The 23802-nt window shown below is 47.4% G+C and overlaps 1 protein-coding gene across 1 annotated transcript in view; it reads right to left on the bottom strand.

Annotated features, from left to right (window-relative positions):
• The window catches only part of LOC118369035 (isthmin-1-like), a 43382-nt gene that overhangs the window by 14497 nt on the left and 5083 nt on the right, over positions 1-23802 (bottom strand). The window contains exons 2-5 of the mRNA XM_052495852.1: positions 15801-16046; positions 11543-12119; positions 10414-10981; positions 9852-10063 (exon numbers count right to left, since the gene is read on the bottom strand). Coding sequence (XP_052351812.1) covers positions 9852-10063; positions 10414-10981; positions 11543-12119; positions 15801-16046 — 1603 coding nt within the window. The remainder of the gene's footprint in view (positions 1-9851; positions 10064-10413; positions 10982-11542; positions 12120-15800; positions 16047-23802) is intronic.

Here is a 23802-nt window from a genome sequence, read left to right on the forward strand (position 1 = left end):
AGAAGACAGATAGAGACAGAGAGAAGACAGATAGAGACAGAGAGAAGAAAGATAGAGACAGAGAGAAGAAAGATAGAGACAGACAGAAGACAGATAGAGACAGATAGAAGACAGAGAGAAGAAAGATAGAGACAGAGAGAAGAAATATAGAGACAGAGAGAAGACAGATAGAGACAGAGAGAAGACAGATAGAGACAGAGAGAAGACAGATAGAGACAGAGAGAAGACAGATAGAGACAGAGAGAAGACAGATAGAGACAGAGAGAAGACAGATAGAGACAGAGAGAAGACAGATAGAGACAGAGAGAAGACAGATAGAGACAGAGAGAAGACAGATAGAGACAGAGAGAAGACAGATAGAGACAGAGAGAAGACAGATAGAGACAGAGAGAAGACAGAGAGAAGACAGATAGAGACAGAGAGAAGACAGATAGAGACAGAGAGAAGACAGATAGAGACAGAGAGAAGACAGATAGAGAAGAGAGAGACAGAGTGAAGACAGAGAGAAGACAGATAGAGACAGAGAGAAGACAGAGAGAAGACAGATAGAGACAGAGAGAGACAGAGAGAAGACAGATAGAGACAGAGTGAAGACAGAGAGAAGACAGATAGAAGACAGATAGAAGACAGAGAGAAGACAGATAGAGACAGAGAGAAGACAGATAGAGACAGAGAGAAGACAGATAGAGACAGAGAGAAGACAGAGAGAAGACAGATAGAGACAGAGTGAAGACAGAGAGAAGACAGATAGAGACAGATAGAAGACAGAGAGAAGACAGATAGAGACAGGGTGAAGACAGAGAGAAGACAGATAGAGACAGAGAGAAGACAGATAGAGACAGAGAGAAGACAGATAGAGACAGAGAGAAGACAGAGAGAAGACAGATAGAGACAGACAGAAGACAGAGAGAAGACAGATAGAGACAGAGTGAAGACAGAGAGAAGACAGATAGAGACAGGGTGAAGACAGAGAGAAGACAGATAGAGACAGAGAGAAGACAGATAGAGACAGAGAGAAGACAGATAGAGACAGAGTGAAGAAAGATAGAGACAGAGTGAAGACAGATAGAGACTGAAGACAGAGAGAAGACAGATAGAGACAGAGAGAAGACAGATAGAGACAGAGAGAAGACAGATAGAGACAGAGTGAAGACAGATAGAGACAGAGTGAAGACAGAGAGAAGACAGATAGAGACAGAGAGAAGACAGATAGAGACAGAGAGAAGACAGATAGAGACAGAGAGAAGACAGATAGAGACAGAGAGAAGACAGATAGAGACAGAGAGAAGACAGATAGAGACAGAGAGAAGACAGATAGAGACAGAGAGAAGAAAGATAGAGACAGAGAGAAGAAAGATAGAGACAGAGAGAAGACAGATAGAGACAGAGAGAAGACAGATAGAGACAGAGAGAAGACAGATAGAGACAGAGAGAAGACAGATAGAGACAGAGTGAAGACAGAGAGATAACAACAGTGGCTGATTCTGCTCTCTATTTAGGAGGCAGGATCAGGTTCATAAAAAATATATTACTGTACTCAAAGATGTGGAAATTGCCTTTAACATTCCTCACACGGGGCATCAATATTAATTGTTGTTTTTGAACAATTTAAAAGTAAATGCTACAGACATCACTTCTATGCAAAAGACAAATTGTTGGTTAATATTTTCTTTATCAACACTTGATGGTGTTTCTATCACCTGCCTTGGCATAGTCTCTGAGATTAAATAGACTGTCATGCTCCTATCCTGCCTTGGTATAGTCTCTGAGATGAAATAGACTGTCACGCTCCTATCCTGCCTTGGTATAGTCTCTGACATTAAATAGACTGTCACGCTCCTATCCTGCCTTGGTATAGTCTCTGAGATTAAATAGACTGTCACGCTCCTATCCTGCCTTGGTATAGTCTCTGAGATTAAATAGACTGTCACGCTCCTATCCTGCCTTGGTATAGTCTCTGAGATTAAATAGACTGTCATGCTCCTATCCTGCCTTGGTATAGTCTCTGAGATTAAATAGACTGTCACGCTCCTATCCTGCCTTGGTATAGTCTCTGAGATTAAATAGACTGTCATGCTCCTATCCTGCCTTGGTATAGTCTCTGAGATTAAATAGACTGTCACGCTCCTATCCTGCCTTGGTATAGTCTCTGAGATTAAATAGACTGTCACGCTCCTATCCTGCCTTGGTATAGTCTCTGAGATGAAATAGACTGTCACGCTCCTATCCTGCCTTGGTATAGTCTCTGAGATTAAATAGACTGTCACGCTCCTATCCTGCCTTGGTATAGTCTCTGAGATGAAATAGACTGTCACGCTCCTATCCTGCCTTGGTATAGTCTCTGAGATTAAATAGACTGTCACGCTCCTATCCTGCCTTGGTATAGTCTCTGAGATGAAATAGACTGTCACACTCCTATCCTGCCTTGGTATAGTCTCTGACATTAAATAGACTGTCACGCTCCTATAGTCTCTGAGATTAAATAGACTGTCACGTTCCTATCCTGCCTTGGTATGGTCTCTGCTGTAAACTGATCTAGGACCTGACAAGTAAAGTGAATCTTCTTAACAGAGACAGACACCAACCTGCTGTAAACTGATCTAGGACCGGTCTCTGTCTTAGTTAAACTCCTTCCCAACACCAGAGAATTGTGAACTATTCCGTTTCCACAAAGAAGTTAACGATGTGGGACTAAATTAATATTGCATATTTTTCAGGAAAGTATGATGTCACTAATGATTAGGCTTTGGGGCCAGCTGGCAGCTTAGGATGTGTGTGTGTGTGTGTGTGTGTGGAAGTGTGTGCTTCCTCGTAAGTGTGTATGCTTGCATGCTCGTTCATGTACCAGTCTGTGTGTGTGTGTGTGTGTGTGTGTGTGTGTGTGTGTGTGTGTGTGTGTGTGTGTGTGTGTGTGTGTGTGTGTGTGTGTGTGTGTGTGTGTGTGTGTGTGTGTGTGTGTGTGTGTGTCTCCTCGTAAGTGTGTATGCTTGCATGCTCGTTCATGTACCAGTCGGTGTGTGTGTGTGTGTGTGCCAGCGTGTGTGTGTGTGTATGTGCCAGCGTGTGTATGTGTGTATGTGCCAGCTTGTGTGTGTGTGTATGTGCCAGCTTGTGTGTGTGTGTGTATGTACCAGCGTGTGTGTGTGTGTGTGTGTATGTGCCAGCATGTGTGTTTGCGCGTGTGTGTGTGTGTGTCTGTGTGTGTTTCTCCTAGTTATAATACACACAGTATGTCAATGGTAAATTCAGCAGCTTCCAGCATAGTGGAGCCAAAACAAACAATGCCCCAGGACAGTTAGACCTCTACCAGGCTGGCTAATAGCTTTTCTGTTTAATGAACAATGACTTCTCTCCCCATGTTAAAAAGATTACATACTCAGTGGAGGGATGGAGGGATGGAGGTAGAGCGTGAGAAGGAATAGAAGGGATAGAAGGAGGGAAGAGGGAGACAAACAGCGAGGGAGAGCAATGGAAAAAAATGAGAGGGTTAAAATTGTGAGTGAGGTGAAGATGGAGGGAGCAATGCTCGGTCGGAGATCCAGCAAGGAACATATTTAACATGTGATCAAGGGATGGAGGGAATGAGAAGAGAAGAGGAAATGAGAGGAGAGAGAAGAGAAGAAGAGAGGAGAAGAGGAGAGAAAAGTAGATGAGGAGAGAATATGAGAAAAGAGGAGAAGAGAAGAGAGAATAGGAGAAAATGAGAGATGAGAAGAAGAGAGGAGAAGAGGAGAGAATAGGAGAAAAGAGGAGAAGAGAAGAGAAGAGAGAATATGAGAAAAGGAGAGAATATGAGAAAAGAGAAGAAGAGAAGAAGAGAGAAGAGAAGAGGAGAGAAGAGAAGAGGAGAGAAGAGAAAATAAAAAAAGAGGAGAGAAGAGAAAATAAAAAAAGAGGAGCGAAGAAGAGAAGATAAGAGGAGAGAAGAAGAGAAGAGGAGGAGAGGAGAGAGGAAAGAAGTAGGAGAGGAGAGAAGTAGGAGAGGAGAGGAGAGAAGAAGAGAGAAAAGAAGAAGAAATAAGTGGAGAGAAGAAGTGAGAAGTTAAGAGGAGAGAAGAGAAGAAGAGAGAAAAGAAGAGATAAGAGGAGAGGAGAGGAGAGGAGAGAGAAAAGAAGAAGAGATAAGAGGAGAGGAGAGGAGAGGAGAGGAGAGGAGAGAGAAAAGAAGAAGAGATAAGAGGAGAGGAGAGGAGAGGAGAGAGAAAAGAGGAGAGAGAGGAGAGGAGAGGAGAGGAGAGGAGAGGAGAGAGAGGAGAGAGAGAGAGAGAGGAAGGAGAGGAGAGGAGAGGAGAGGAGAGGAGAGGAGAGGAGAGAGAAAAGAAGAAGAGATAAGAGGAGAGGAGAGGAGAGGAGAGGAGAGAGAAAAGAAGGAGAGAAAAGAAGAAGAGAGGAGAGGAGAGGAGAGGAGAGGAGAGGAGAGGAGAGGAGAGGAGAGGAGAGGAGTTCATCTGTTTATGTACATTCACTTTCATATATTTGCCCATTTTTAAAACATTGGCAATAATATAACATCTGAAGTGTGTCTATTATTCTAAAACTATTGTGTGTGTAATGTTTACTGATATTTTGGATTAATTCCCTTTTGTTTCTTGTCTATTTCACTCCCTTTGGCAATGTAAACATCTTGTTTTCCATGCGATTAAAGCCCTTTTAATTGAATTTAACTAAGAGACAGAGAGATAGAAAGAGATAAAGAAAGCGAGAGAGAGAGAGAGAGAGAGAGAGAGAGAGAGAGAGAGAGAGAGAGAGAGAGAGATAGTAATAGCAGTATTTCTAAAGAAATCAACCTACAGGCCTACAATATACCATAGCAAGTATAAAGTAAGTTATTTGATCGTATATCCGAAACTCTAGGATGTCAACTAACACCTCTAATTGTGTCCCCAGAAGACAGAAAGCCCCTCCCTTACCTAGGCAGGGTGAACAGAGTAGACCTTACAGGCCATGTCCAGCCTGTTCGTCCCTCTCCCTGACTGTTTTAAAATAGGCATCAGATTGCTGAGGGAGGGAGAGTTTGGGAGAGAGCCCGAAGGAGGGAGGAAGGGAGGGAGGAAGGAAGGGGAGAGGATGGATGAGGGAGGGTGAGGGAGGAAGGGAGGGAGGATGGATGAGGGAGGGAGAATGAGGCAGGGAGGATGAGGCAGGACGGATGAGGGAGGGAGGATGAGGCAGGGAGGATGATGGAGATAGGATGAGGCAGGGAGGATGATGGAGATAGGATGAGGCAGGGAGGATGAGGAAGGGAGGATGAGTCATGGAGGATGAGGGAGGGAGGATGAGGCAGGGAGGATGAGGGAGGGAGGATGAGGCAGGGAGGATGAGGCAGGACGGATGAGGGAGGGAGGATGAGGCAGGGAGGATGATGGAGATAGGATGAGGCAGGGAGGATGAGGCAGGGCGGATGAGGGAGGGAGGATGAGGCAGGGAGGATGATGGAGAGGATGAGGCAGGGAGGATGATGGAGATAGGATGAGGCAGGGAGGATGAGGCAGGGCGGATGAGGGGAGGGAGGAGGCAGGGAGGATGAGGCAGGACGGATGAGGGAGGGAGGCAGGGAGGATGATGGGATAGGGAGGAGGGAGGATGATGGAGATAGGGAGGCAGGGAGGATGAGGAAGGGAGGATGAGGGAGGGAGGATGAGGCAGGGAGGATGATGGAGGGAGGGAGGGAGGGAGAGGGAGGCTGAGGAGGCTGAGGAGGGAGGGAGGGAGGGAGGGAGGATGAGAAGGGAGGGAGGGAGGCGGATGAGGAGGGAGGGAGGGGGAGGGATGAGGGAGGGAGGATGAGGCAGAGCTGAGGGAGGGAGGGGGAGGGAGGGAGGAGGGATGAGGGAGGGAGGGAGATAGGCTGAGGCAGGCTGAGGCAGGGAGGATGAGACAGGGCGGATGAGGGAGGGAGGATGAAGCAGGGAGGATGAGGCAGGACGGATGAGGCAGGGAGGATGAGGCAGGTAGCCCGCTTCAACAATAGAGACATACAGTAGCAGTCAGTACACAAGCCAATACTTTCTCTTAGAAACCTACTCTAGCCATTATGGAAGAAACTAAAGAGACAAAACTTCTTTTTTTTAAGGTTTTCCTTTTGAAAACGATGTGTCATAGTTATTAGTCATAAACATGAGTGTCAAAATTGACTGTAAATAGAATAATTTGGGTCATAAAGTCAGTCTCGTCCAAAACCGAGTTTGGAACCTGAGTGCATCACAACGGTTGGGTTTTGGATGACAGTGGCACCTTGTTTTCTGGGATAAAGACTTGTCAGGTTCGCTTTCCACGGCCCACTGACCACGGCCGGTCGGAGACCTCTCCTTTGGATGACCAATGGAATGGTCGAAAATGAGCAAACCCGGCCCACCCGGGACACAGGGTCACTCAACATGTAATCGCCCACCCGGGACACAGGGTCACTCAACATGTAATCGCCCACCCGGGACACAGGGTCACTCAACATGTAACCCGGCCCACCCGGGACACAGGGTCACTCAACATGTAATCGCCCACCCGGGACACAGGGTCACTCAACATGTAATCGCCCACCCGGGACACAGGGTCACTCAACATGTAATCGCCCACCCGGGACACAGGGTCACTCAACATGTAATCGCCCACCCGGGACACAGGGTCACTCAACATGTAATCGCCCACCCGGGACACCCGGCCCACCCGGCCCACCCGGGACACCCGGCCCACCCGGGACACCCGGCCCACCCGGGACACCCGGCCCACCCGGCCCACCCAGGACACAGGTTCACTCAACATGTAATCGCCCACCCGGGACACAGGGTCACTCAACATGTAATCGCCCACCCGGGACACAGGGTCACTCAACATGTAATCGCCCACCCGGGACACAGGGTCACTCAACATGTAATCGCCCACCCGGGACACAGGGTCACTCAACATGTAATCGCCCACCCGGGACACAGGGTCACTCAACATGTAATCGCCCACCCGGGACACAGGGTCACTCAACATGTAATCGCCCACCCGGGACACAGGGTCACTCAACATGTAATCGCCCACTGAAAAGCCTTCCCCAGACCACATATGGTTGGTACTTGCTTTCAGATACTTGAAGGTAAGCAAATCCATTTGGCATGTAGCTAGCTAGCTAAGGAAACAATGTGTAATTTAGCATGTTTCGTCTGACATTAGGCTTTTGGAAAAGAGCTTGATATCGGCAAGTCCTCGTCCTGGTAAAGTAGCCAGTCGGACTTACTGTCATCACCACTATTTGACGGAAAGCAAATCAAACAATATTTGGATATAGCCATCTAGTTTATCCTCTGAAAGTTAGCTTGTTACCTAGCTATATTGATGTGATCTCTTATTAGCTAGCTAGCTAATTTGACATGGTCCATCAATCAATGTAGCCAATCATGTCTGTTAGCAGCAATCGTGATTAAACACTCGAAGAGGGGATCATGTTAGCTAACTTCGCTAGGTAGTCAGTCCTACGTTGGTTAGAGAAAAACAGTACATTAGGTCTACTTACCACTACGATCAGCCTACTGTACAAAGTTTTTACCGGTAACTTGCAAAAGAAACATTATCGGCGAACGGTACATCGACAAAATGTGTCCTTCTGCTGCTTGACAGGCAGAGCCCACAAAGGATGGGAAATGAACCTAAACCACTTCACTCACACCTGTCAGGTATAGTTGACTTTTATTACCATTAATATTCAATTAATGGTGGCCAATTTTGAGAGATATCGTGAGGCTACCCTCACCTATTATCAGTACATTGATGTTTACTGACCATGAAAAGCAGTTTCAGTAACTAATGTATAAGCTAAATGTGCCCAGTTGTTTTGCATGGAATAATCAGAAATGTGTAGTTTTTACTATGCTGTCCAATAGTTGATGATACAGTATTACAACCAAATAGTTAACATTTATTGAATAATCCTGAGAAAAGGGCATGGGGGGTGTCTCCTTGCCCCCCAGATGGCAAATCAAACACTCTGCACGTTATTGTGACGTTTTAATGATATTGACCTATAGACCATATCTTGTGTTGTTGCTGTTCAGACCCCAGTCCTAATCTACCTACAGGTTATAGCAGAAGAATGGAAATCTCTGTTCAGACCCCAGTCCTAATCTACCTACAGGTTATAGCAGAAGATCAGAACTCTCTGTTCAGACCCCAGTCCTAATCTACCTACAGGTTATAGCAGAAGATCAGAACTCTCTGTTCAGACCCCAGTCCTAATCTACCTACAGGTTATAGCAGAAGATCGGAACTCTCTGTTCAGACCCCAGTCCTAATCTACCTACAGGTTATAGCAGAGAGCAGAACTCTCTGTTCAGACCCCAGTCCTAATCTACCTACAGGTTATAGCAGAAGATCTGAAACTCTCCGTTCAGACCCCAGTCCTAATCTACCTACAGGTTATAGCAGAAGAATGGAAATCTCTGTTCAGACCCCAGTCCTAATCTACCTACAGGTTATAGCAGAGAGCAGAAGATCAGAACTCTCTGTTCAGACCCCAGTCCTAATCTACCTACAGGTTATAGCAGAAGAATGGAAATCTCTGTTCAGACCCCAGTCCTAATCTACCTACAGGTTATAGCAGAGAGCAGAACTCTCTGTTCAGACCCCAGTCCTAATCTACCTACAGGTTATAGCAGAGAGCAGAAGATCTGAAACTCTCCGTTCAGACCCCAGTCCTAATCTACCTACAGGTTATAGCAGAAGAATGGAAATCTCTGTTCAGACCCCAGTCCTAATCTACCTACAGGTTATAGCAGAGAGCAGAAGATCAGAAATCTCTGTTCAGACCCCAGTCCTAATCTACCTACAGGTTATAGCAGAAGATCTGAAACTCTCCGTTCAGACCCCAGTCCTAATCTACCTACAGGTTATAGCAGAAGAATGGAAATCTCTGTTCAGACCCCAGTCCTAATCTACCTACAGGTTATAGCAGAGAGCAGAAGATCAGAACTCTCTGTTCAGACCCCAGTCCTAATCTACCTACAGGTTATAGCAGAAGATCTGAAACTCTCCGTTCAGACCCCAGTCCTAATCTACCTACAGGTTATAGCAGAAGATCTGAAACTCTCCGTTCAGACCCCAGTCCTAATCTACCTACAGGTTATAGCAGAAGAATGGAAATCTCTGTTCAGACCCCAGTCCTAATCTACCTACAGGTTATAGCAGAGAGCAGAAGATCAGAAATCTCTGTTCAGACCCCAGTCCTAATCTACCTACAGGTTATAGCAGAAGATCAGAACTCTCTGTTCAGACCCCAGACCTGTGGTCCTTCTGTGGCTCAGTTGGTAGAGCATGGCGCTTGTAACGCCAGGGTAGTGGGTTCGATTCCCGGGACCACCCATACGTAGAATGTATGCACACATGACTGTAAGTCGCTGGCATATATATATATATATATATATATATATATATTATTATATTATTATATTATTATTATTATATTATTATTATATATTACCTACAGGTTATAGCAGAAGATCTGAAACTCTCCGTTCAGACCCCAGTCCTAATCTACCCTCAGGTTATAATAGAAAATGTGCACTTTTTGTATTTCTCCAGTAGGTTTCCTGAAGAAAAAAGCCTCCACTTCTATGTCAAATGGATTAAAACAAAAACACTATAGTAGATATGACAGTATACTACAGTCTGTAAAACACTATAGTAAATTGAATGAAAACAAGGCTAAATCTGGCAGTGTTCCTTTAAGAGGATGTTATTTACAGGGTATCTTCCAGGTAGGTACTGGTGCTACACATCACATTGGTACGCATTGTAACTTAATACTGCTGAATTGTTCCTTCATCATCCATATTTCAAGATAATTACAACAAAACATTTAAACATAAAAAACGTACCATAGTTTTCCTTGGAGTCCCATCCTCTGTTGTTTCTCCAGTGGCTCCTCCAGTCTCCCCCTACCCCCCGGTCTTCAGCCCCCCCCCGGTCCCAGCCCCCGGTCTTCACCCCCCGGTCCCAGCCCCCCCGGTCTTCACCCCCACCCCGGTCCCAGCCCCCGGTCTTCACCCCCACCCCTTCACCCCCACCCCGGTCCCAGTCCCCCCCCGGTCTTCACCCCCCCGGTCCCAGCCCCCCGGTCCCACCCCGGTCCCCCCACCCCGGTCCCACCCCCCCCCGGTCCCAGTCCCCCGGGTCTTCACCCCCACCCCGGTCCCAGCCCCCGGTCTTCACCCCCACCCCGGTCCCAGCCCCCGGTCTTCACCCCCACCCCGGTCCCAGTCCCCCGGTCTTCCCCCACCCCGGTCCCAGCCCCCCCCGGTCCCAACCCCCCGGTCCCAGTCCCCCGGTCTTCACCCCCACCCCGGTCCCAGCCCCCCCGGTCTTCACCCCCACCCCGGTCCCAGCCCCCCCGGTCTTCACCCCCACCCCGGTCCCAGCCCCCCCGGTCTTCACCCCCACCCCGGTCCCAGCCCCCCGGTCTTCACCCCCACCCCGGTCCCAGCCCCCCCGGTCTTCACCCCCACCCCGGTCCCAGTCCCCCCGGTCTTCACCCCCACCCCGGTCCCAGCCCCCCCGGTCTTCACCCCCACCCCGGTCCCAGCCCCCCCGGTCTTCACCCCCACCCCGGTCCCAGCCCCGGTCTTCACCCCCCCCCGGTCTTCACCCCACCCCGGTCCCAGCCCCCGGTCTTCACCCCCACCCCGGTCCCAGCCCCCGGTCTTCACCCCCACCCCGGTCCCAGCCCCCCGGTCTTCACCCCCCACCCCGGTCCCAGTCCCCCGGTCCCCACCCCGGTCCCAGTCCCCCCCCAGCCCCTGTCCCAGCCCCCGGTCTTCACCCCCACCCCGGTCCCAGCCCCCGGTCTTCACCCCCACCCCGGTCCCAGCCCCGGTCTTCACCCCCACCCCGGTCCCAGTCTTCACCCCCCCCCGGTCTTCACCCCCACCCCGGTCCCAGTCCCCCGGTCCCTTCACCCCCCCCGGTCCCAGTCCCCCGGTCACCCCCACCCCGGTCCCAGTCCCCCGGTCTTCACCCCCACCCCGGTCCCAGTCCCCCGGTCTTCACCCCCACCCCGGTCCCAGTCCCTCCCCCGGTCTTCACCCCCACCCCCCCAGCCCCCCCCCACCCCGGTCCCAGTCCCCCCGGTCACCCCCAGTCCCTCCGGTCTTCACCCCCACCCCGGTCCCAGTCCCCCGGTCCCAGTCCCCCCCCGGTCTTCACCCCCACCCCGGTCCCAGTCCCCCGGTCCCAGTCCCCCCCCGGTCTTCACCCCCACCCCGGTCCCAGTCCCTCCGGTCTTCACCCCCCCAGTCCCCCGGTCCCAGTCCCCCCTCCCCCACCTCTGTCCCAGTCCCCCGGTCTTCACCCCAGGTCCCAGTCCCCCTTCACCCCCACCCCTGTCCCAGTCCCTCCGGTCTTCACCCCCCCCACCAGCCCAGTCCCCCCCCCCAGCCCCTCCCCCGGTCTTCAACCCAGCCCCTGTCCCAGTCTCCACCCTCCGGTCTTCACCCCAGTCCCCCCTCTGTCCTACTAGTCCCCCGGTCTTCACCCCAGTCCCTGTCCTAGTCCCCCGGAGTCCCCCTTCAACCCAGTCCCTGTCCCAGTCCCCCGGTCTTCACCCCAGCCCCTGTCCCAGCCTCAGTCCCCCGATCACCGCCCCAGTCCCCCGGTCCACTCCAGCCCCAGCCCCAGTCCCCCGGTCTCCACCCCAGTCCCCCGGTCTCCACCCCAGTCTCCCCGGTCTCCACCCCAGTCCCGCCGGTCTCCACCCCAGCCCCAGCCCCCGCCCCATTCCCCCCGGTCTCCACCCCAGTCCCCCCAGTCTCCACCCCAGTCCCCCCGGTCTCCACCCCAGTCCCCCCGGTCTCCACCCCAGTCCCGCCGGTCCCACTAAGCTCAGGTTCCTGTTCCTCAGGGTCATAGTTGTAGTCCTCTATGGGCTTCTCCTGTTCCTGTTCTTCCAGGCTGGCCCTGCCGCCTTGCCCACTCTCAGTCTCAGCTTGTTCCGGGTACTCCCAGAACAGGGCCAAGAACAGCTTCTTGTGGGCGAGCCACTCCGTTGAGGACAGGGACCAGTCGTTGCGGCCCCCATCACCCCCCTCCTTGGCCAGGTCCATCTCCATCTCTGTTTCCGTCTGGGGGTCCTCAACCACCTCAATGGTCACCTGGGGGGAAGGGTAGGGGGAGGAGAGAGAGAGAGAAATTGAGGGGGGGGGGGGGTATATTGATAAAAGGGGTCATTTGGGATGCAAAGATGGAGTCCCAGATCTGATGCAGTTCATGGCCAGCATTTACTGAACACACAGTACTTTCCCAGATGACTATAAAGCAACTCTGATCACACAGTACTTTCCCAGATGACTAGAAAGCAACGCTGAACACACAGTACTTTCCCAGATGACTAGAAAGCAACTCTGATCACACAGTACTTTCCCAGATGACTAGAAAGCAACTCTGATCACACAGTACAGTGTCTTCAGTAAGTATTCACACCCCTTTGAGTTTCCCACATTTTGTTGTGTTATAAAGATTCAAATGGATGTAATTGTCATGTTCTGTTGGCCATCTACACAGAATACTCTCTGTAATGTCAAAGTAGTAGAAACACAAATAAAGATTACAAATAAAACAATAATATATCTTGATTAGAGAGTTATTCATCCCCCTGAATCAAAACATGTTAGAATCACCTTTCGCAGCGATTACAGCTGTGAGTCTCTAAGAGCTATGCACACTTAAATCGTGCAATATTTGCAGATTCTTCTTCTTACCGATCCTTCAAGCTCTGTCAAGTTGTTTGTTGATCATCGCTAGACAGCCAATTTCATGTCTTGTCGTAGATTTTCAAGCTGATTAAATCAGAACCGTTACTCGGCAACTCGGGAACATTCAATGTTCTATTGGTAAGCAACTCCAGTGTAGATATTGGCCTTGTGTTTTAGGTTATTGTCCTGTTGAAAGGTGATTTTTTTTCTCCCAGTGTCTGGTGGAAAGCAGACTGAAACAGGTTTTATTCTAAGACACCCTCATTTATATTCCATGTATTTTAGTCCTAAAACAAATCCACAGTCCTTGCCGATGACAAGCATATCCATAACCTGATGCAGCAACCACCGTGCTTGAAAATATGAAGAGAGTTACTCAGTGGTGTGTTGGATTTGCCCCAAACATAACTCTTTGTATTCAGGACATAAAGTACATCTTTGGCTCAATGTTTTGCAGTTTTACTTTTGTGCCTTTTCTGTATATTGAAGCTGTACTGTACTGTACTGTATAGGACCTCTGCTTATTGAAGCTGTACTGTATAGGACCTCTGTATATTGAAGATGTACTGTATAGGACCTCTGTATATTGAAGCTGTACTGTACTGTATAGGACCTCTGTATATTGAAGCTGTACTGTACTGTATAGGACCTCTGTATATTGAAGCTGTACTGTACTGTATAGGACCTCTGCATATTGAAGCTGTACTGTATAGGACCTCTGCTTATTGAAGCTGTACTGTACTGTATAGGACCTCTGTATATTGAAGCTGTCCTGTACTGTATAGGACCTCTGCTTATTGAAGCTGTACTGTACTGTATAGGACCTCTGCTTATTGAAGCTGTACTGTACTGTATAGGACCTCTGCTTATTGAAGCTGTACTGTAAGTCGCTCTGGATAAGAGCGTCTGCTAAATGACTTAAATGTAATGTAATGTAATGTATAGGACCTCTGTATATTGAAGCTGTACTGTACTGTATAGGACCTCTGCATATTGAAGCTGTACTGTACTGTACTGTACTGTACTGTACTGTACTGTACTGTACTGTATAGGACCTCTGCTTATTGAAGCTGTACTGTATAGGACCTCTGCTTATTGAAGCTGTACTGTATAGGACCTCTGCATATTGAAGCTGTACTGTATAGGACCTCTGTATATTGAAACTGTACTGTACTATATAGGACCTCTGTATATTGAAGCTGTACTGTACTATATAGGACCTCTGTATCTTGAAGCTGTACTGTACTATATAGGACCTCTGCATATTGAAGCTGTACTGTACTGTGCTGTATAGGACCTCTGCATATTGAAGCTGTACTGTACTGTACTGTATAGGACCTCTGTATATTGAAGCTGTACTGTATAGGACCTCTGTATATTGAAGCTGTACTGTACTGTATAGGACCTCTGTATATTGAAGCTGTACTGTACTGTATAGGACCTCTGTATATTGAAGCTGTACTGTATAGGACCTCTGCATATTGAAGCTGTACTGTACTGTACTGTATAGGACCTCTGTATATTGAAGCTGTACTGTACTGTACTGTATAGGACCTCTGTATATTGAAGCTGTACTGTATAGGACCTCTGTATATTGAAGCTGTACTGTACTGTATAGGACCTCTGTATATTGAAGCTGTACTGTATAGGACCTCTGTATATTGAAACTGTACTGTACTATATAGGACCTCTGCATATTGAAGCTGTACTGTACTGTGCTGTATAGGACCTCTGCATATTGAAGCTGTACTGTACTGTGCTGTATAGGACCTCTGCATATTGAAGCTGTACTGTACTGTGCTGTATAGGACCTCTGCATATTAAAGCTGTGCTCTGTTCTCTCCCTCGTGTCTGAGCGGTAATTATAAGAGTGTATTAGGCCTCACTACGACCCATTAGAGGCTGTGACTCGTACATAGCTGTAGATCTGAAGGATAGCCACTTCCACCCTTAATGCCCCAGACAAACCATACATGAACCAAGCTACTCCAGTCAAATATTTACTGGATATTGTCAATCAGGAGATTATAATGTACAGAATGTTAGTAATTTATTAACGGTGAAGAGATCAGGCCAATGTTTGTGTGCAAGACAGAGATATTTGAACACCCTCATTTATATCATGGATCTACTGCGTTCTATTCTATTCTACTGTACTGTTGTATTCTATTCCCCATAGTGCACCAGTACAGTCTGGTATGGTTCACTCAGCTTGTCAAGCTATGACCCTCCACAGTCAAAACCAATGAATTCCAGCCGACGTGATAACAAGGTGAAAAGCCCATAAAAGCAGTCGAGGGTATTAGCCGCTGGCTCCCAAAGAAAGAATGATAAAACCAAATATCTTTGTCTGGTTCCTATAAACTAGAAGAGGATGGCCCAATTCCACTTGGATGAAGACCACATGTTCCTTGTTATTAAAACAAAAACGAGGCGCTCTCAATTTCTGGATACCTGGGCTTCTCTTGTGTCGGTTTTACCCCAAAGTCTAACTTCATTTATTTTCTAATCCACCTGCACATATAAACCATCTCTGTAATAACCCAAAATATTAAATAAAACCTCTGTGTAAAAAAAACATCCTGGTAGATTATTGAGAGCTGCTGCTCTTGGAGAGCACGTTAATACGCTGACCTTTCACCCCTTAGATTTGTCTGTTTTTCGGCTCAGGGATTCAAACTAGTGACCTTTCAGTTATTGGCCCAACGCTCTCAACCGCTAGGCTACCTGCCACCCTTAGTTTTAATGCAGGGGTGTGTGTGTGTGTGTGTGTGTGTGTGTGTGTGTGTGTGTGTGTGTGTGTGTGTGTGTGTGTGTGTGTGTGTGTGTGTGTGTGTGTGTGTGTGTGTGTGTGTGTGTGTGTGTGTGTGTGTGTGTGTGTGTGTGTGTGTGTGTGTGTGTGTGTGTGTAAGGCTTATGGTAATGCTGAGCTGCCATTAAAAACACCCTGAGATCTTTGATGTGAAAACTCTATGCTTTCAGTCAACCTTCCCTTTCTGCCAGAATGAAATGGTGCTACAGAGTCCCACCTGTACAGTATGTTGTGGTTATTATATTAGGGTGTGTGGGTTAGGGTTCTACCTGTATATTAGGGCTGTGAGATCCCAGGTCTGCGTTGGCCAACTCAGGGAAGTTCCTGAGGTCCAGGATGAACGGTTCTGGTTCCTCCTCTGGTTCTGGTTTGGGCAAAACCACGTGGGACCAGCTCCGGCATCGGGGTCTCTGGGATGGCTGGGTGGAGGACGCCAGGCTTTGCAGCTGGTTCTGCTGCTGGAGGTCCTCCAGAGTCTCACCAACATCGCCGCTCGGGCTGGCCTGAGATATTGCCTGTAGGGGAAAAAAAGAGAAAGACCTTTTTTCATGCATCACCTCATACAGGTCGACAGTAGAATCCAGTATTTGGTCCATTGACATGATCTCTGACATCATTCACATTCATTTATTGACTTGATCCCTTGAGAGCAGGTATCTCTTTTGTTGGCTGGGTGGGGCTGGAGGAATGGGATGGGAGGTTGGAGGTAGAGGCCCATTTCTTTTTGTCACGCCCTGACCTCAGAGAGAGGTATCTCTTTTGTTGGCTGGGTGGGGCTGGAGGAATGGGATGGGAGGTTGGAGGTAGAGGCCCATTTCTTTTTGTCACGCCCCCTGACCTCAGAGAGAGGCCCATTTCTTTTTGGTATCTCTTTTGTTGGCTGGGTGGGGCTGGAGGAATGGGATGGGAGGTTGGAGGTAGAGGCCCATTTCTTTTTGTCACGCCCTGACCTCAGAGAGAGGTATCTCTTTTGTTGGCTGGGTGGGGCTGGAGGAATGGGATGGGAGGTTGGAGACGGAGGCCCATTTCTTTTTGTCACGCCCTGACCTCAGAGAGAGGTATCTCTTTTGTTGGCTGGGTGGGGCTGGAGGAATGGGATGGGAGGTTGGAGGTAGAGGCCCATTTCTTTTTGTCACGCCCTGACCTCAGAGAGACTTGTTTATTCGGTTAGATCAGGGCGTGACTTGGTTGGGCATGTCTATGTTTGTATTTCTTTGTTGGCCTCGTATGGTTCCCAATCAGAGGCAGCTGTTTATCGTTGTCTCTGATTGGAGATCATACTTAGGCAGCCCTTTTTCCCACCTTAGATTGTGGGATCTTGTTTTTGTATAGTTGCTGTGTCAGCGCTACAAAACATTTACGTGTCGTTTATCTCTCTTGTTTTTTGGTGTTCATTTAATAAATGTATGATGTACGCCCACCACTCTGCACCTCGGTCTAATCCATCTTTCAGCGAACGTAACACTTTTTGCTGTTTATACTGAATTTATTATTACTTAAACTTAAAAAAATCTGATCAAAATTATCAATACTTTTCTAATGTTTTATTTTACTATCTCTTCTTATTTTCTTCTTTAAAAGTGTAGGAATGTAGGAATAATTCTTTTAAAATATATAGAATATGAAATTGTATAAATTAACATATTGTACCTGGCTGTAACCCACCTCAACGAACACCCCCTCCCCCAAAATAATTGTTTTAAATAATAATTGGCCATAAAAAAAAAGTATTTTTCTTTTCACAAAATGTTGTGAAATGTTCAGAGAGAATAACCCTGTATGTTACCAAAAAACCCATATATTTTAAAGATGTTTAAAATGTAAAGATATTTTCTAATTTCTCTCCCTCGTGATGAGAGAGGATAGTGAACGTTCACTGAAGAAACAGGTAAAGGTAAACCTACTAAGGAGTTATAGTGTTTCTACTGAAATCTACTCTGTTCATTAATAATTAAAGGATTCGTTGGTAACAGATTGGTAAAAATAATATCCAAAAAATAAGTAACGAAATTACTGCAATTGAATTGGCTATAATGGAAAATCGTAGTAGTCATAAACCACATTTGGGTTATCTGCTGCTGTCCTCTCTTCCACTGGCCTACTGTTACAGTGGGGAGAACAAGTATTTGATACAGTGCCGATTTTGCAGGTTTTCCTACTTACAAAGCATGTAGAGGTCTGTAATTTTTTTTACCAAATATTAAGTTCTGCTTTTCTGATGTATCAAATACTTGCAAATTAATTACTTAACAATCATACAATGTGATTTTCAGGATTTTTGTTTTAGATTCCGTCTCTCACAGTTGAAGTGTACCTATGATAATAAAATTACAGACCTCTACATGCTTTGTAAGTAGGAAAACCTGCAAAATCGGCACTGTATCAAATACTTGTTCTCCCCACTGTATGTTCAGCTCATAGCGTCTCCTGCTACTGTCCTCCCTTCCACTGGCATACTGTTATGTTCAGTTCATAGTGTCTCCTGTTACTGTCCTCTCTTCTACTGACATACTGTTATGTTCAGTTCATAGTGTCTCCTGTTACTGTCCTCTCTTCTACTGACATACTGTTATGTTCAGTTCATAGTGTCTCCTGTTACTGTCCTCTCTTCTACTGACATACTGTTATGTTCAGTTCATAGTGTCTCCTGTTACTGTCCTCTCTTCTACTGACATACTGTTATGTTCAGTTCATAGTGTCTCCTGTTACTGTCCTCTCTTCTACTGACATACTGTTATGTTCAGTTCATAGTGTCTCCTGTTACTGTCCTCTCTTCTACTGACATACTGTTATGTTCAGTTCATAGTGTCTCCTGCTACTGTCCTCCCTTCTACTGACATACTGTTATGTTCAGTTCATAGTGTCTCCTGTTACTGTCCTCTCTTCTACTGACATACTGTTATGTTCAGCTCATAACTGTTTTCTTTCTTTGTCTGTCATCTGGAGGTCAAAGCAACTATTAAAACAGTCTGAACAACCCCCCTCTGTCTCTCCCTCCCTCCCACCCCCTCTCTCTCTCTCCCTCCCACCCCTCTCTCTCTCTCTCCCTCCCACCCTCTCTCTCTCTCTCTCCCTCCCACCCTCTCTCTCTCTCTCCCTCCCACCCCTCTCTCTCTCTCTCTCCCTCCCACCCTCTCTCTCTCTCCCTCCCACCCACCCCTCTCTCTCTCTCCTCCCTCCCACCCTCTCTCTCTCTCTCTCTCTCCCTCCCACCCTCTCTCTCTCTCTCTCTCTCCCTCCCACCCTCTCTCTCTCCCTCCCACCTCTCTCTCTCTCTCTCTCTGATCTGAGACAAATGAGGACAATGAAGCAAAACACAACACTTAACAGAATGAAATATACATACAACACAAGTCTAGGTTTGCTCTTAACAGAGAAGAGTCAGTCCGTCAGTCAGTCATTCATTCAGTCAGTCCGTCATTCATTCATTCATTCATTCATTCAGTCAGTCAGTCAGTCAGTCAGTCAGTCAGTCAGTCAGTCAGTCCGTCAGTCATTCATTCATTCATTCAGTCAGTCCTTCATTCATTCAGTCAGTCCGTCATTCATTCATTCAGTCAGTCAGTCAGTCAGTCAGTCCGTCAGTCAGTCATTCATTCAGTCAGTCCGTCATTCATTCATTCAGTCAGTCAGTCAGTCAGTCAGTCAGTCAGTCCGTCAGTCAGTCATTCAGTCCATTAGTCAGTCATTTAGTAAGTCAGTCATTTAGTCAGTCAGTCAGTCAGTCATTCAGTAAGTCAGTCATTTAGTCAGTCAGTCAGTCTGTCTGTCTCTCCATCAGTCAGTCATTAGGTCCGTTAGTCAGTCAGGCAGTCAGTCAGTACGCTAGTTAGCCAGTCATTCCATCTCTCCATCAGTCAGTCAGGCAGTCAGGCAGTTAGTCAGTACGCTAGTCAGTCCGTCATTCCATCTCTCCATCTCTCCATCAGTCAGTCAGGCAGTCAGGCAGTCAGTCAGTTAGTCAGTACGCTAGTCAGTCAGTCATTCCATCTCTCCATCAGGCAGTCAGTCAGTCAGGCAGTCAGGCAGTCAGTCAGTACGCTAGTCAGCCAGTCATTCCATCTCTCCATCAGTCAGTCAGGCAGTCAGGCAGTCAGTCAGTACGCTAGTCAGCCAGTCATTCCATCTCTCCATCAGGCAGTCAGGCAGTCAGTCAGTACGCTAGTCAGCCAGTCATTCCATCTCTCCATCAGTCAGTCAGGCAGTCAGGCAGTTAGTCAGTACGCTAGTCAGCCAGTCATTCCATCTCTCCATCAGTCAGTCAGGCAGTCAGGCGGTCAGGCAGTTAGTCAGTACGCTAGTCAGTCAGTCATTCCATCTCTCCATCAGTCAGTCAGGCAGTCAGGCTGTCAGTCAGTACGCTAGTCAGTCAGCCAGTCAGTCTGTCTGTCCTGTCAGTCCGTTAGTCATACAGTCATTCTGTCTCTCCATCAGTCAGTCAGTCAGTCAGTCAGTCAGTCAGTCAGTCTGTCTGTCCTGTCAGTCAGTCCGTTAGTCATTCAGTCATTCTGTCTCTCCATCAGGCAGTCAGTCAGTCAGGCAGTCAGGCAGTCAGTCAGTACGCTAGTCAGCCAGTCATTCCATCTCTCCATCAGGCAGTCAGGCAGTCAGTCAGTACGCTAGTTAGCCAGTCATTCCATCTCTCCATCAGTCAGTCAGGTAGTTAGTCAGTACGCTAGTCAGTCCGTCATTCCATCTCTCCATCAGTCAGTCAGGCAGTCAGTCAGTTAGTCAGTATGCTAGTCAGTCAGTCATTCCATCTCTCCATCAGGCAGTCAGTCAGTCAGGCAGTCAGGCAGTCAGTCAGTATGCTAGTCAGCCAGTCATTCCATCTCTCCATCAGTCAGTCAGGCAGTCAGGCAGTCAGGCAGTTAGTCAGTACGCTAGTCAGTCAGTCATTCCATCTCTCCATCAGGCAGTCAGGCAGTCAGGCAGTCAGGCAGTTAGTCAGTACGCTAGTCAGCCAGTCATTCCATCTCTCCATCAGTCAGTCAGGCAGTCAGGCTGTCAGTCAGTACGCTAGTCAGTCAGTCAGTCCGTCTGTCCTGTCAGTCAGTCAGTCCGTTATTCATTCAGTCATTCTGTCTCTCCATCAGTCAGTCAGTCAGTCAGTCATTCAGTCAGTCCGTTAGTCATACAGTCATTCTGTCTCTCCATCAGTCAGTCAGTCAGTCCGTCTGTCCTGTCAGTCAGTCAGTCCGTTAGTCATTCAGTCATTCTGTCTCTCCATCAGTCAGTCAGTCAGTCCATCTATCCTTCTGTCAGTCAGTTATTCAGTCAGTCCTTCTACCCTTCTGTCAGTCAGTCGGTCTGTTAGTCAGTCAGTCCGTCAGTCAATCAGTAAGTCTATCAGTCCGTCTATCCTTATGTCAGTCGGTCTACATCACATCTGGTTGGCGTTAGCAGTAATACCATCTGTAGGGATGGAGGAGGTCTGTTTAGACCTGAAGGGAGGCTCGGGTGGTTCAAGCAGGTAGAGAATCAAACAGACACACGGATCTCCATCATCTGGTTCACTTTAGTAGAGTCTGTCTGTTTAACCCATCACTGCCTGTCTGTATCATGAGACATCACATTGTACTGTTCCAATGGATATATATTACATTGTCAATGCTGCTGGGTTCGCAGTGAGAGAAATACAGGAAGACAGGTAGGGCCAGGTGGGGCAAGAGTTGAGAGGTTCTGGGAGGGGGGAGAGAATAAGGTGAGTGGAGGTTAAGAGTTATTGGAGAAAGAAGATGGTAGAGTTGGGGAGGGGGACAGGGGGTAAAGGAAGAGGAGGAGGAGGAAGAGGAGAAGGAGGGGAGATGGGAGAAAGAAGATGGTAGAGTTGGGGAGGGGGACAGGGAGAGGAGGAGGAGGGTAGAAGGAGTGGGTCATAAGGAGGGAGGAGGTAATGGGGGGGGCTGCTCTGCCTCTGATCAAAGCCTTCTCTCCCCTGATCATGTGATCATGTGTATCCTGTCTTACCTCACGTCTCTGGCTGTGTCTCTAACACACGCAAAACAGATGTCCTCTCCCCAATCCGACCCATACCACCCATACATACTGTACATTCCATCTCCAGCCTACAGCCCTCAGATAGATTTCAACATGACCTAAAACCAGAGGTCTGCAGCAGAGAAGGATTAGGTTGGGGCTTTACTTTAGCAGAGGCTGGGTGTTAAAGCACAACTATCCCAGTACTCATAACAGATGAGCCTGCCTTTCAATGAGTCAAAGACAGAGTTGGAGACCAAGAACTAAAGGTTCTGTACCAGGAAGAATAACTATTCATGAGTAAGTCTGGATTCACCAGGCACACCGTATAATAAAAGCAAAGTTATTCTAGTCTTAAAGGCCCAGTGCAGTCAAAAACAGGATTTCCTGTATTTTATATACTGTATATTTCCACAATATGAAGTTTGAATAATACGGTAAAATTGTGAAAATGATGATAATGACCTTTTAGGGTAAGAGCTGTTTGAAAAGAACGCCTGAAAATGTCAGCCTGTTTTGGTGGGATGGAGTTTTGGCCTGCCGGGTGACATCACCAGTAAACTAGTTAATAGACCAATAATAAAAGAGAGTTCCAAATCTATCTTCCAATAACAGCTAGTTCTCAGTTGTCCCCTCCCCATTCAGACCACTCCCAGACAGTCCTAGCAAAATCCTTGCTTGAGAAATTGCTCTTTGTTTATTTCTAACCATTTTAATTGAAAACAATCACATTACGGTACTTAATTGTTACCCAAAAATGACAGAAAAAAAACCCCTGGCTATATTGGACCGTTAACTACTTCCATCCAGATACAGTACGACACACAGAGGGGATGGAGGTAGAGGGGTAGAGGGCTGGAGAAGACAAGACCAAAAAAGAGAAGAGAAAGGGCGAGGTGAGGAGAGGAGAGAAGTGCAGAGATGCTCCTTCCATAACCCTTGATTAGCACTACATTACTGTACATTACTGTAGTCTAAAATGACTCTTGGCCCTCTAGCCACTTTACTCTTTCTCTGGTGACCATAATGACAGGTCACGTAGAAACTGGTTCAGCTCCAGAATGTATGAATGACTAATAAAAAATGAACACAGTACCAGTCAAAAGTTTAGATACACCTACTCATTCAAGGGTTTTTCTTATTTATTTATTTTTTAATACATTGTAGCTTAATAGTGAAGACATCAAAACTATGAAATAACACATATGGAATCATGTAGTAACCAAAAAAGTGTAAAAAAAATATATATATATATTTGAGATGAGATTCTTCAAAGTAGCACTAAATAAACTTCAGTTAGTGCTAAATACGGCTGCTAGAATCCTGACTAGAACCAAAACATTTGATCATATCACTCCAGTGCTAGCCTCCCTACACTGGCTTCCTGTGAAGGAAAGGGCTGATTTCAAGGTGTTACTGCTAACCTACAAAGCATTACATGGGCTTGCTCCTACCTATCTCTCTGATTTGGTCCTGCCGTACATACCTACACGTACGCTACGGTCACAAGATGCTGACCTCCTAATTGTCCCTAGAATTTCTAAGCAAACAGCTGGAGGCAGGGCTTTCTCCTATAGAGCTCCATTTTTATGGAATGGTCTGCCTACCCATGTGAGAGACGCAAACTCGGTCTCAACCTTTAAGTCTTTACTGAAGACTCATCTCTTCAGTGGGTCATATGATTGAGTTTAGTCTGGCCCAGGAGTGTGAAGGTGAACGGAAAGGCTCTGGAGCAACGAACCGCCCTTGCTGTCTCTGCCTGGCCGGTTCCTCTCTTTCCACTGTGTTTCGCTGCCTCTAACCCTATTACAGGGGCTGAGTCACTGACTTACTAGGGCTCTTTCATACCATCCCTGGGAGGGGTGCGTCACTTGAGTGGGTTGAGTCACTGATGTGATCTTCCTGTCTGGGTTGGCGCCCCCCCCCCCCTTGGGTTGTGCCGTGGCGGAGATCTTTGTGGGCGATACTCGGCCTTTTACATTTACATTTAAGTCATTTAGCCTTGTCTCAGGATGGTAAGTTTGGTGGTTGAAGATATCCCTCTAGTGGTGTGGAGGCTGTGCTTAGGCAAAGTGGGTGGGGTTATATCCTTCCTGTTTGGCCCTGTCCGGGCGTGTCATCAGATGGGGCCACAGTGTCTCCTGACCCCTCCTGTCTCAGCCTCCAGTATTTATGCTGCAGTAGGCCCTAATTAATGGTTTTCACATGACTGGGGATACATCTGTTGGTCAAATATACCTTTAAAAAAGGTAGGGATGTGGATCAGAAAACCAGTCAGTATCAGGTGTGACC

The sequence above is a fragment of the Oncorhynchus keta genome, chromosome 35 (genome assembly GCF_023373465.1).
Source record: "Oncorhynchus keta strain PuntledgeMale-10-30-2019 chromosome 35, Oket_V2, whole genome shotgun sequence".
NCBI lineage: Eukaryota > Metazoa > Chordata > Actinopteri > Salmoniformes > Salmonidae > Oncorhynchus > Oncorhynchus keta.